At 39.5% G+C, this 14,338-nt stretch overlaps 1 protein-coding gene across 2 annotated transcripts in view; it reads left to right on the plus strand.

Annotated features, from left to right (window-relative positions):
• EMC1 (ER membrane protein complex subunit 1) overlaps positions 1 to 5,653 on the plus strand; it is a 30,764-nt gene extending 25,111 nt beyond the window's left edge. For both annotated transcript variants that reach the window (XM_069332456.1, XM_045749137.2), the window contains 2 exons: positions 813 to 1,011; positions 2,817 to 5,653. In XM_069332456.1, coding sequence (XP_069188557.1) covers positions 813 to 1,011; positions 2,817 to 2,977 — 360 coding nt within the window. In that variant the 3' untranslated portion in view covers positions 2,978 to 5,653. The remainder of the gene's footprint in view (positions 1 to 812; positions 1,012 to 2,816) is intronic.
• The last annotated feature ends 8,685 nt before the right edge of the window (positions 5,654 to 14,338 follow it).

The following is a 14,338-nucleotide window of genomic DNA, read 5'->3' on the forward strand; positions in this document are numbered from 1 at the left end:
TACAAAATAGTAACGAGAATTGACAAAATTGTTAAAGAAGAATTCGTGAGACATGGCGCTTCAAGAACAAGAGGTCGTGGATTTAAGGAAAGTAAACAAAAGTGCCGATAAAATATTAGAAAATAAAAAGTGTAACTACTGTATACAGTAATGATTATGAACTTTGTGTCTGACATGCATGGAGTGGTGCCTGGGATGGCTGTTTTACTTGCGTGTGGGTCTGATCCACCTGTACTTGTTAAATTTTTAAACTTCACTTTTATCATATTTATTTTGAGTACAGTATTTTAACAGCAACTTACTTTATTGTTTATTGCCATATTGCATCAGTTCTTTATCTTGTGTATAAAATTAAATTTTACCTAAAGGAGTTATTATTTTCCATAAGGTTTGAAACCATATTTTACAGCCCTTGGGCCAGATTCACGAAGCAGTTACACAAGTACTTACGAACCTGTACATCTTTTCTCAATCTTTGGCGGGTTTGTTTACAATTATTAAACAGTTAATGAGCTCCGAAGCACCAGGAGATTGTTTATAATAATAACAGTTGATTGGAACGTTTTCATGCTTGTAAACTGTTTAATAAATGTAACCAAAGCCGTCAAAGATTGAGGAAAGATGTACATGTTCGTAAGTACTTGCGTAACTGCTTCGTGAATCTGGCCCCAGGAAAATATCCCAATGTAAAATTGGTATCCTACTGTTACTAATCATGTATCATATTGTTAGTTTTTATATCTTGTTTGTCATTCGTGTGAAAATTAAAAATTTTTGTTTACACCAATTGAATTAAACTTGATATTCTCCAGATGTCAAAATGGTTACTTGATCCCCGTCGTCCTATGACTGGTGGGCCACGGGAGGAGGGCCTTATGCCGTACATGCCAGAATTGCGAATTTCACCACACGAGATGATCACCTACAACCATACTCTCCCTCGTATCTCGGGAATTTATACTTCTCCCACTGGACTGGAATCGGCTTGCTTGGTTCTTGTTTATGGTTTAGGTGAGTATGCATGATCTTTTTCCTTTAATTTGAATTTCATATTTTTATATTTATCATTAATTAGTAAGTTAATTAATCAACCAAAAATATTGTGAAGATTAGCTATACTGTACTTTTAATCTGAATTTCCTAAACTTAAGGTTTTCATAATTTTGAAAGAGTATTCATTTTCATAACTGTTATCTTAACTTAGGCTACTGTATATTGCTTCGTTTTGCATAGATCTGAGCTCTCGTATTTTAATTTCATCCCTTCATTTTATGTTAATTTGTAATTAACTTGACAAAATTGTTGTTTTCTGGGGGAAGTCTTGGTTGGTCCCTGAAGCTTTCTTGCTTCAAGGACCAATCAGGTTCCTGAAGCATCATCAGATGCAAGAGTTTTGTTTGGCTTACAGGGGTCCAAAGCAAAAAAAAATCTGGCCCCTTCAGAGGGACACAGCAAGTGACCATTCACAACTACACTGGGAAAGCATTCAAAAAGTTATGTAAATCAAAGCTTAATTGTCTGTAAAGCTTTGCTTTACAGACAATGGAAGTGTTAACAGGACTGAAGCCTCAAAGCTGTCAAGAAATCCTCAAATTATTTATCAAGAACAAGAAAAACATTCAAAATTAGCACAAAACTTGTAATACCAAATGTCGGCACTAGGTGGCTTGGCTTCTCCCCCACAGCCATCCTTGGGGCTTTTTTTTTCACTAATGTCCACTTGGATAGTAGTGTTCTAGGTCTCTCGGATGTGGCAAGTCCCTCTGCTTCAAGCCAAGTGCTGGCCATGCTTGGACTTGTTCTTACAGAGGTTTTTAGCTTTGTACTTTGTTTTGTAGTTTAGTATTTTGTTTCATGTGTGGGCTTGGCTTTGTTGTGCTTCAGATTGCATGCACTCTGAATGGGTTTTTCCCAGGGTGCTTGCTAGCACTGTCCCTGTACTGACAGAGAGATACCTTCTCTGGTGTGTTCAGAAGTTCACCCTTGAGAAGCCAGGCCACCAGGGTGAAGAGCCTCTTATAGGGCTCTTCAAGGGTCTTGTCTCCTCTGTTTAGACCCCTTAGGCTAGAGGCATTGTTGATTATGCAGAGGCATGCTGGGGTTTGCATGTTTGTTTATATGACATGTTGAGGACAGCAATTATAGCCTGGTTGTTTTTGCTACTTTTTGGCATCAATACCTGGGTGACCTGCATGGTTAGCTGTCTTCTGGCACTGGTAATTCCTTTATGGATCTTTGTCATGGTTGGTTCAGTCTGTTGAGCCCTTAGCAGTTTGTTTCCTCTGGGTCTCTGCATTGACTGATTCCGCTTCCAGTTTAGTAGCTTTCATGCAGCTGCCACTTTGTTAGGTAGGTTTACTAGGGTTTGACATACACAGCAATGTAATCGGTTAGATGCCCTAAAAATGGCCCATGTTGTGTTTAGGTACCTGGAATTAAAGATGTTAGTGATGTCCAAGTCTGCACCACCTCTTCTTTTCCCCATTTCTTCTTTCTTTTCATCATATTTCTTGGCGATCATCTTCCTACATTTCTTCTTTGCCAACCTGTGTGAATTTGCTTCAGTACTTCCTGAATTTGAATCTCTTTTTCATTGATGGGCCCGGCCTCTTTTGAGAACTGGTCCATTTCTGCATATTGGCTGCAGTGTGAGGTTGGATTTGTTATTAGAATTTGTTAATCCTAATTTTTATAAAGTTAATGCAAACTTGCAAGTGTTTAGCTTATTTCTCCTAAGACTAACTTTTATCGAAGATGGTAAAATCAAATTTTTAATGATTTATTTTTTGTTCACTTTATGAAATTGTCTTTTTCAGATTTATTTTACACACGGGTGTTCCCAAGCAAGATGTTTGATGTCTTAAAAGATGACTTTGATCACTACTTGATTAGTGGAGCTCTTCTGGCACTAGTTGCTGCAGCTCTAATCACAAGAAAATTGGCTCAGAAAAAGGCACTCAGACAGGCATGGAAATAATATTCATATCCATAACTGTGGGAAAAATACAGTGCAGTATTGACTTTTGTAATAATTAATCTGATAAAGAACTAATGTTAGATATGTACTTCGAGCATATTGTGATGCTTGATTATCCATCACATCCCTGTAATGAATTTAATTCTTGGTGTCAAGTTATGAAAGATAAAAAGTACTTTACTCAGTTCACGGCTTGATGTAACAAATTCTAGGTAATGTGCTGGGTGTGTGTATATTTATATAAAATCATTCTAGCTTGTATAGCTGTTGTAAGTAATTATTGAAACGTGCTGTGCTAAAATATGTACACAGTTTTAGTGTGTAATAGGTAGTTTCGTAATAGCTAGGCACTTATTCTAACTTTATATGGTTAATTAAGTCTTGAGTTTATGGTTATCTACACGGTGTAAAAATATTATAATATCGATAAACTTGAGGGAATACAATTTTTTTTTTTTTTTTTGAGGGGCGGGGGCATAAAAAATGATCAAAATGTATGTAATATATTATTTTAGTTAGAAATTTAAATGTTTAATGTATTATGTACATGTGCATTACTGGAAGTTTTAGATTAGGATTATAATGTACTTTATTTGTTGTAATTATCTAAAAAAATTTGTAAATATTTTCAAGGCACTTAATAAATGATAAATGCTTGAATGTATTCCACTATTGTGTTGTAACTTATTACAAATTTAAAAGGTATTAGTACTGAAATCAAAAGTAATAGTTTGCTTCCTAGAGAAGGTAAAGTTTGGATATAAATATATTACACGACTGTTACATTTAAACACTAATGCTTTGCATAATTGTACAGGGAGCTTGACTAGCACTAGCACTTGACTTGATCTAGCACTTGACTCTGCCTCCTAGTGCAGTGGTATAGTGAAGACGGTGCAAAAGAAGAAAGCCAAAAGGGTCATTCCATCTCAAATCACCAAAAAGTCACCTATGGCTCCCACTGACCCTCTCCAAATGCCATGAAATTTTGTAGTAAGATAGCCCTAGACCCCAAATGACTCTGCAAAGTATTAGAGCTCGATCTGCTTTGGTTCTTAAATAACAGGTCCATATTCAATGGGCTCTCATCCCGTTAATGCATAAATACCACAAAAATGACCAACTTTAACCCTTTGTTAAATCACTTCTATTGCCTGTAGGAATGGTAAATTTGACATACCAGGACAACTTTTGGTGTAGAATGACGTAGTGTAATCGAAAAAGCAGTATGGGTGGCCATTCAGCTATCCATCTATGCTAAAATCGCTGCCAAATTTTGTCTGGAGAAATTTGGACCCCAATTTGGAGACCACTTACTCATCAGCAAAAGGTCTAAATGCCATGATCTTTTGCAACTATGTATAACAAGCACAATATTATGCAGTGATGCAGTAGCAACTCTGTTGTATCCATATGTCCAGAGGTGTGTCCCAAAAATTTTTTTTTTGCAAAACTAGCCAACTTTCAAGGCAAAATATCTCGGTATGCGTCATTCCCAATTTGGTTTTGAATGACGCCATTGGATAGAGCAGATTTTTCTGTACAAGAGTAACTTTTATTTAGGTTGGGATCTGAATTCCTACTTCAGCCAGAGGACAATGAAAATGACATACCTTGGTGCGATATCGAAAAAATCAAATTATGATTCTCCATCGTCTTTGTGCACTGATCATGACTTTTTTCCTTTCCACTCTTTCTGGGACACATTTGACTAAATTCTTCACCCTCAAAAACTGTACTACCCTTTCCTTCACTTCCTCAGGAACTGACTTGCCCTGCATTTTCTTAGGAATTGCTAGTATTCCCTGTTCTTCTTTCAGCTTCCTAGCTTTGCAAACCATGTATTCTGAAACTTTGACTTGTGCCATTGTCTTTTTGATAGACCAGCTTTGTGACAAAAGGGTTAGGATTTGTATGTTTTCTTGGCGCTTTGCTACATGGAATTTTAGCTTCATTGCTTCAATGAGTTTATTGAAGTCTTGGCAATTTGTGCACTGTTGGCTAGAGCTTGGTACCAACAGGTTTTGGCAATCAATATTTCCAATTGCAGCAATCTGCTCGGCAATTATTTCCTGTGCTTAGCTAATCTTACGCTTTGCATAACCATGCTTATCCCTTGCACTAACTCGTTGATATTTAATAGGCAAGATGCCTAATACTGATAAACTTGTGTTTACACTTTCACAGATTTCCATATTATCAGCAGGGCCATCAGATTCAGTAGAGCTGGACTCGCTTGCCTGCTTACTGTCGAATTCCTTTCTGCATGATGTGCACAACTTTTGGCCAGGCTTAAGACTGACTTTCAGCATATCTGACATTTTCTCAGCAGTAGCTACTGTGATTGGTGGCAAATCTTTTCGCTTTACATGACATTTCTTCTTGAAGGGATTGCAGCAAGTTTTTTGCAAAAATTCAAATTTCGTCAACAGCAAAGCTTCATGATGGAGGCATACTTGAGATTCTCTATCCAAGTTCAGTTCACTTTGCTATCAGTTTTTGATCTTCTGCACTATACTGTTTTAGAAACTTCAAGCCTTTGTTGGGAGTGTAGGTTGTCAAGTGACATTCAGAAGAGCCACACTCATGGCTAGCAATAGCACATGGCAATAAACCAATGGAATCCTGATTCATGATGTATCTGTAATCGAATTCAAATAAAATTATTTAACTGAATATAGTACAGTAATTTCAAGCAAGACCTGTAATATATTAATATTGCTTTTTATTTGTGTATTTATTGCAAGTAAATACACAAATAAGTAAACAGCAATATTTGACCTGCTGATACGATACTACAAAGATGTAAAGATAAATACAGAACAGGAACCTAAAATAGCACCGATTATTTAATAATAATTCTGAATCCCACCCAAAAAATGTTCTACCCAATGAAGCTGAAAATTTTTCCAATCAGTTTGGATATCAATTTGCTAGCAGTCATGATCAGTGCACAAAGAAGATCGAAAATCATAATTTGATTTTTTCGATATCGCACCAAGGTATGTATGTCATTTTCAGAGTCCTCTGGCTGACCTAGGAATTCAGATCCCAACCTAAATAAAAGTTGCTCTTGTACAGAAAAATCTGCGCTATCCAATGGTATCATTCAAAACCAAATTGGGACTTGTGCATATTGAGATATTTTGCCTTGAAAGTTGGCTAGTTTTGCATAAAATAAAATTTTTGGCCAACTTTCAAGTGGGCCACCTCTGGACATATGGATACAACAGAGTTGCTATTGCATCACTGCATAATATTGTGCTTGTTATATATTGTTGCAAAAGATCATAGCATTTAGACCTTTTGGTGATGAGAAAGTGGTCTCCAAATTGGGGTCCAAATATCTCACGACAAAATTTGGCAGTGATTTTAGCATGGATTGGTAGCTGAATGGCTACCCAAACTACTTTTTTGATTACATTGCTGTATTCTGCACCAAAATTTGTCCTGGTATGCCAAATTTCATACCTCTCTGGGCACTAGACGTGATTTGATAAAGGGTCAAAGTTGGCCCTTTTTACGATATGTACGCATTAACGGGATGAGAGCCCATTGAACATGGACCTATTATTTAAGAACCAAAGCAGATTGAGCTCTAGTATTTTGCACAACTTCATTTGGGATCTAGGGCTACTTTATTACAAAATTTAATTAGATTTAGAAAGGGTTGAGTGGGAGGCCTTTGGTGAATTCACGTGGAATGACCCAAAAGTAATAAAAGTGTGTAATGAGTGGAAGAGGTTAATACTATACTGACAGGAAGGATTATTATAAGACTTCAGAAAGGACAGATTTAGAAAAGTAGCTGATGTATATGAAATAGGTACTATAATGAGGAAAAATGAGAAATGGGTTGTAAATAAAATAATAAATTTTGCATGCAAATTACTGTACAATAAAACTGGTCCCTAAAAAAAAAAGAGCAATAAGCATCAGTGATGGAAGCTGCAAAAGAGCAATTGAGAAACTTAACTAGAATGTTGCTAAAACTACAGTTGCAAATTCTACTTAAGGGGGGGGGGGAGGTGGGGATTTGCCACCTGTAAGTAGGAGTGGGTGGCTCCCCCACTCCTGCAATACACAAGCAAAAATATGTTCCCATATGAGAACCTGTGCATGCACACCCTTATGTTCCTTCATGTGGGAGTTATTGTGCCAGTGGTTGCAGCCCCTGGGGTGAAAAGTACTACGTATTTAGGTAAGAGGACGGGTAAAACGAGATTCAGTGTGGCACATCTGAACCTATCGACTAGTCTGGTTAGCCTGCCTAGTCAAACATTGGGTCAAGTGGGCATTGTGGGATTGGTATCCCTATTGATCCCTGGAATGCTATTCGCCCCCCCCCCTCCTCGATGGTTATCCACGTATAATGTTCCGGCAGTAGGCATGAGGGAAGTCTCTGGTAGGATTTGGGGGCAGGGTGTAAAGGAGATTCGGATGAGTGAGGGAATATGCGGGGACATCATTACTGAGGTGATGAGGGCTGGTGACAGGGTGCCACCTGATCACCACATGTTACCAGCCTCCATTAATCATTATAGGTAACAGAGGCATCATTAATAAACTCTCGTGGAAACGCACACGGTGTCTGGTGCTGTCGCGTCTTCTGCTTACCCAGGGAATCTCGTGTTACCACCAGTAGGTTACTCTCCAGCTCTTGGGCCCCTGCCTCTTTGCTTCAATCGTGTTGTGAAGCAACTCTCAAATTTCCTGTGTTTTGTCTTGTCCACTCCTGAAGCTATGAATGGAGTTGGCCTCCACCATGTAGCTTCTACCCTAATTCACTCTGCTGAAGGAATATTTCCTTATGTTCATATATATATATATATATATATATATATATATATATATATATATATATATATATATATATATATATATATATATATATATATATATATATATATATATATATATATATTAAAAATAAATAAATAAAAAATTTCCGGCTCCATCAGTCTAGTATGCTTGTCTCGGGTGTACTGAGTTGGCCTCAACCACGTCTTTATATAATTCATTCCATTTATTAATAACAAATGTGTTTGTTTGTCCTGCTGTCTCTCACTTTGAAACATTTCTTCATAGTCTACTTTGTTAATTCAGACTAGACATTTAAGATTCATCATGTCTTTTTGTTCATTTCCTCCAGTGTGGCGAGGGAGAGATCCCGTAACCTTTCTTTGTATATTAGTTCGGTTAGATAAGAAGCCAGCGGCTTTCTAAAGGTCTCTCCATTAATCCTAAAAATGTTTGGAACAATATATGGACATCACAGTGGTGCCACATTGCGATGTGAGGTGAGCATCACATGTGATTCAATGCTTTGACACTCAAAAGAATATTATAATAATAATATTGTTACATAATATACACAGGCAGCATATTCATTCACTAGGCGGCAGTAAGAGTCTTGGTAAACCCTTCTCATTTATTGAAGACCTTGCTTAAGTGCTTAACAATATGCCACAATAACCTCAAAGAAAAAAGTATAAAATCGGAGCACTCATTCCTACCTTTTTATCTTGTGACAAATAAAAGTCGGCCAAAGGAATTTTATCCTTTTTATTGACACCTGCACAAAGGCACTTGTAAAGAATAGAGAATTTTGTTTTCCTATCACAAAAACAGCCAAGGTTAATGAACTCGAAATTACCAAAGAACGTGATAATTCTACTCGTAAGGGAAGACTCCTAGCAATGAGGTCGTCCTTTGAACGTCACCGTGCTTGACCTGCCTGTCAACCGCAGGGAAGAGGCGCACTGCTGGCCACGCCAGTCAGGGGTTGCAGTCGAACTGAAAGAAACTGATGGATTTGATTATTGCTGCCAGTGGTGCTTAGTTTATGGTGCAACCCATACTCATCCTGTGAGTGGTAGTTAAGTGTGCATCCTGTACCCATCCTGTGAGCTGTAGTTTATTGTGCACCCTGTACTCATCCTTTGAGCTGTAGTTTATTGTGCACTCCATACTAATCCAGTGAGCAGAAGTATATTGTGCACCCCATACTCATCCTTCATGCGGTAGGTTATTGTACACCCATTACTCATCCTGTGAATGGTTGCTTTTGTTATTCTTGCCCCATACACATCCTGTGAGCAACAACGCGGAAAAGCTTATTGAAGACACTAAGGATCTTAATGCAAACATCATTTAATTGTATTTGTACTTCAAGATAATGATAAACCATTATGTCATTGCTGGTAAGTCAACCGAAGAGGTTCGTGTCCTTCAACTGGGTAACCGGGTTGAAGACAGGCTGGTTGGATCGTGCAGTAATACCCTCGAAATCTTATGAGGACACCCAGATAACGGCAGAAGGCACCAGTTATTATAATTATTATCTGTCACTCTATCCTCAATCATTTCCACCCACCGTTGATCATTCTATTCTCAACTTCCCCCTGCTGTTGTGGCGTCCCCTTTCTCGTTTGTCTCTCGCCTCTCGTCACTAGAGTCAGGTTCCTCTCCCCTCCGCTCCATCTGATTCGTCTGGTGTCCGACACCGTGCTGAGACGTCCTCACCAGTCCTCCGCCCTCCCTTACTGGTCGCTGACGCTGAGTCACCATGGCAGGCCAGTGTGCCCTCTTGAATGTTTCTAGCAATTATTTTTCATATTCAAATTACCCAGTAATGTGTAAGCACACAAGAAAGTTTGAGGAAGCTCAAGTTTTCACAATTATGTAAACAAACAGATCCCCCCCCCCCAAAAAAAAATAGATTCTCTGCCCGTTTCTCTTTCTCTCCCATTCTCGTTTTTTTCCAATGTCCATCTATTCCAAATTTACTTAGGAGAATGTTTTATTTGTCAAATATCACTATAATGTGATTACTATTTTCATCATACACCAACTGGACAATATAGAGCACCAGTACACTCAACATACACCAACTGGACAATATAGAGCACCAGTACACTCAACATACACCAACTGGACAATATAGAGCACCAGTACACTCAACATACACCAACTGGACAATATAGAGCACCAGTACACTCAACATACACCAACTGGACAATATAGAGCACCAGTACACTCAACATACACCAACTGGACAATATAGAGCACCAGTACACTTAACATAAGCCACAAGAACTTTTTGTCCCTCAGGTCCTGTGATAAGCCTTTGTCTTATTCGTGTGGAATTAATGTATCTTGAGGCAACAGCACAGAGTTGGGCGAGCCCGGCAGCCTGCAACTTTTGTAAGGTCAGACAGTCCTCTGGAAAACATTGTGTGTTCGTTACGCGATAAGATTATTTATTGTAAGTTGACGATTCTTCAGTACTGTTGGTTATGAACTCTCACTGATGTGTTCGGAAAACCCATTGATGTGCTTCAAGTAAATATGGTGACAACAGACATGTTCACCGACACGAGGCATCAGCTACAGGCACATCTGACATACGTGTTTTGCCGATATGTTTTTCGTGAAGTTTGTGTCACATTTGGTGTTAAATTCATCTCCAGAAATACTTCTATTATTGCGCTTCTGGCAAGCTGAAGAATCTGAAGCACATCTCGTTTTGTTCTCTATTGGGCAAGGAGAGAAAAGTGAGATGTAGGGATAGTGTGTTAGGATGGAAGGAGAAGGAGCGGGGAGAGAAAAGTGAGGAGTGATGGACAGAGGGGTTGGGGAGTGGGGCCAAGAAAACATCCCTTCATAACGCCATCAACACCCTACCCCAACCCCATTAACATCCCCACCAACACCCCACCCCATAACATCCCCACCAACACCCCACCCCATAACATCCCCACCAACACTTCACCCCATCACATCCCCACCAACACCCCAACCCCATAACATCCCCACCAACACTTCACCCCCATAGCCGCTAAGGAAGCTATCCGCACTTGTCCCATCTCCCGTAAAGGTATTCTTTATTCCGAGTTCTACCCAGTTATTCATTCCTCCATCCTTACCCGTTGGCAGGGTCGTTGGTCTTCTGTTACTGGTAACAAACTGAGTACTCTTAAGAGTAGTGTGTCCCTGTGGCCTTCCTCCTACCACCGTAACCAGCGGTGGGAAACGGCTCTGGCGAAGTTACGTATTGGACATATACGCGCTTAACTCACGGACTCTTAATGAAGCACCGCCCTGCTCTTTATTGTTCAAACTGCATTGTCCCTCTTGCAGTCATCCATATCCTTGTTGAATGTCCTGACTTCCAGGACGCATGTGTGCCTTGTTTTCCGACCGTCCCCCGCGGTCACTTGTCCCTGGATAGAATTCTTGGTGAATCGGGTAACTTTGATTTCGTTCGCCTTATGCATTTTTGTTCTCGTATTGGCATCTTCTGTGATATTTAGCACCCTCTGAGTATTCCGCACATTTGATGGTGCTACGTACTTCCCGGCTTGGTGTCTTCTTTTGATAATTAGTTAGTGTTAGCCACGGAGAGCAGTCCCCGCGGCGAAGTGGTAACACTCACCTGGGGTTTTGCTAGCGCTTTGGCCTGGGTTCGTATCCTGGCCGGGAGGATTGACTGTGCGCCAATTCTTAGCTGTAGCCTCTGTTCATCCAGCAGTGAATGGGTATATGGTTGTTAAATGATTTGGCGGGTCGTATTCCGGGAAAAATTAGGATTAAGGACTTGTCCGAAACGCTATGCGTGCTAGTGGCTGTACAAGGATGTAACAACTCTTGTATAAATAAATAAATAAATAAATAAATAAATAAATAAATAAAAATAAATAAAAAATAAATAAAAATAACTTACTTACCCCACCCCCATAACATCCTCACGCCACCCCACAACATCCCGACCACCTACAACCATCACCCATATAAACGTTTTTAAACATGAATTATCTTAATTGCTCCAATAAACAAACTGTTCTGAAACACGCAAACAATTAATTCTGCAGATATACAACACGGACTGACGAAGATACAAGGAGCCTCCTTGAGGCTCCCAGCGAACACAAAGACGGTGAGGAAAAATAGTCTTATCAAAAACAAGAAACTTAGTATCACGTTTGACAAGTTGTTCACTTGACAAGTGCCAGACGAACGTTATCAATGGTTGGGTAAAGTTTGTGTCTGGAATGTATCACACATACAGGTCACCTGAGGCCCCCCTGTGTACCGGGTGACAGGTGTGTCGTTCACACATGGCACCAGTGTCCTGGCTGGGGTGGCAGCCCAGTCACTCCTCCCCCCCACCCCCCACCCCCACTTTTTTTTTGGGGGGGGGAGTAAAGAGGATGGAGAGACATAGGTGAAGGGATGTTTAGAAGTGGGAAATACAGTGAGGGTTATGAAAGCAGGCGGGCTGTCCGCCTTGCTGACTCCCAACCTCCTTCCCCCAACACACACATTTGTGTGTGGAATGATTTGTATGTTAATATTTACATTGATTTAATAATGTATGAATAATACATGTATTACTCTACAGTATGTAAATCTAGGTTTTTCACAACGGTGGCCCACAATAAGTAAAATCTCCGTTACATCACTGAGGTTCACCACACTTGATGAATTCAAAGCTTAGAACACCAAGACGAAGTAAACTAATGTCACGAATGTCACAGATGTCAGAAAGTACATCTTCAGTGTAAGACGTAAATACTTGGAATGGGTTAAACGAAAGAGAGGTTGAAGCTTATGCCATTCATAGTTTTATATGTAAATATAATAAATATAATGTTATCTTACAACACCATCCAAACAATACCATCTCCACTATAACACTACCGCCTCTGCAATACCACCTCTTCAACAACCCCACAACACCACCTACACAAACCCACACCAACAGCCTCCACAGAACACCACCTACACACAGAGTCAGAGCTCAACCCCCGCAAGCACAAATAAGAGAGTACAATCCCACACCAACAACACACACAAACCTACACCAACAGCCTCCACAGCAATAACACACACACAAACCTTCACCAACAGCCTCCACAGCAACATCAAAGATAAGTCAGAGTGAGCAGAGACGTCCCACAATGCAAGAATCAGAATTAAGAGAGAAACTACCTATATAGAATGCAACAAAATCAGGCTAACCTCTCTGAATGACAGATTACAAACAAGAGAGGGGGGGGGGGGGTAAGGTAACTAAATGTAACAAAGAACATATAAAGATGGAAAAGGAAAATACTGTTCCTGCCACAGGGAGATCCAGAGGGCATGAACTCAAAACAACAAAACCAATGCAGGACAAATGTGAAAAAGTATTTCTTAAAAGTTGTAGACGGTTGAATCGCGCCGCAGGACGAGACGGCGGGTCAGCGACTGGAACTCTGCAGGGTGCAACCCGTCCTCGACTCAAGTCCATCACATCCAGCGGTCGACCCCACAGACGCATTCATCAATTTTAACATGCAGTTCATTCAAAACAGGAAATTTCTCAAATATAAATTAATATCAATATATTAGCATATTGCGCATATATAGGCATAGGTTAGGTGTTTAGGTTCTGTTGGCGATTATTTGTATTTGTAGTACGTGGGTGAAGCATTTATAGCGTTGTGATTCGAACAAAATTCGTCAGTGAAGCACTTGTTCCGGATATGTTCGAACGTCAGCAGTTGTGAGTAGTGTGTAAACCGCTTTTAATTCATAAACAGGGGGTTTGGCGGGTGCATGGAATCACTTTTGGATCTTTGTTTGGAGGACGGGCTGGGTGCATGGAATCACTTTTGGGCCTTTGTTTGGAGGACGGGCTGTCTCTAAACAAAGATCCAAAGTTCATTCTTTGCACCCGCCAAACCCCCTGTTTATGAACGAAAACGGTTTACACACGACTCGCAACTAATGACGTCCGAACACTGCCGGAACAAGTTATTTATTTATTTATTTATATATATATACAAGAAGGTACATTGGGATTGTGAGGATACATAACATAGTAATTACATTCTTGTAAAGCCACTAGTACGCGCAGCTTTTCGGGCAGGTCCTTAATCTAAGAAAATTTTAAGTAGGTAAATACTAGGAAAATTTATAAAAATGATAACAGGTACATAGCAAGAAAAAAAAATGGAAGATGAGAGAAATTTGTAGGTATATTAAAGCACATAGGTAGCTCAGATTGATTTTTTTTTATTGATATGTAAAAAAAAAAGTACAAAAACAGGGAACAAGTACAAAAGAACAAAGAAATACAAACAATCATGCCAATACATGAAATAAAGCAAATACCAGAAATAACAGACATAAAATCCAAACAAGTGGCCACAGGAAAGCACACAGGAGAAGCCAAGAAACCCACAAGCAGCATGGGGCATAATACGCATACAATACACAACAAATAACTGACAATTATAATAATAAAAATGTACAAGAAAAAATGCACAAAAGTTACAACAAATGAACAAGAAGTCCAAAAACATAAATATCATA

The sequence above is a fragment of the Procambarus clarkii genome, chromosome 27 (genome assembly GCF_040958095.1).
Source record: "Procambarus clarkii isolate CNS0578487 chromosome 27, FALCON_Pclarkii_2.0, whole genome shotgun sequence".
Classification (NCBI taxonomy): domain Eukaryota; kingdom Metazoa; phylum Arthropoda; class Malacostraca; order Decapoda; family Cambaridae; genus Procambarus; species Procambarus clarkii.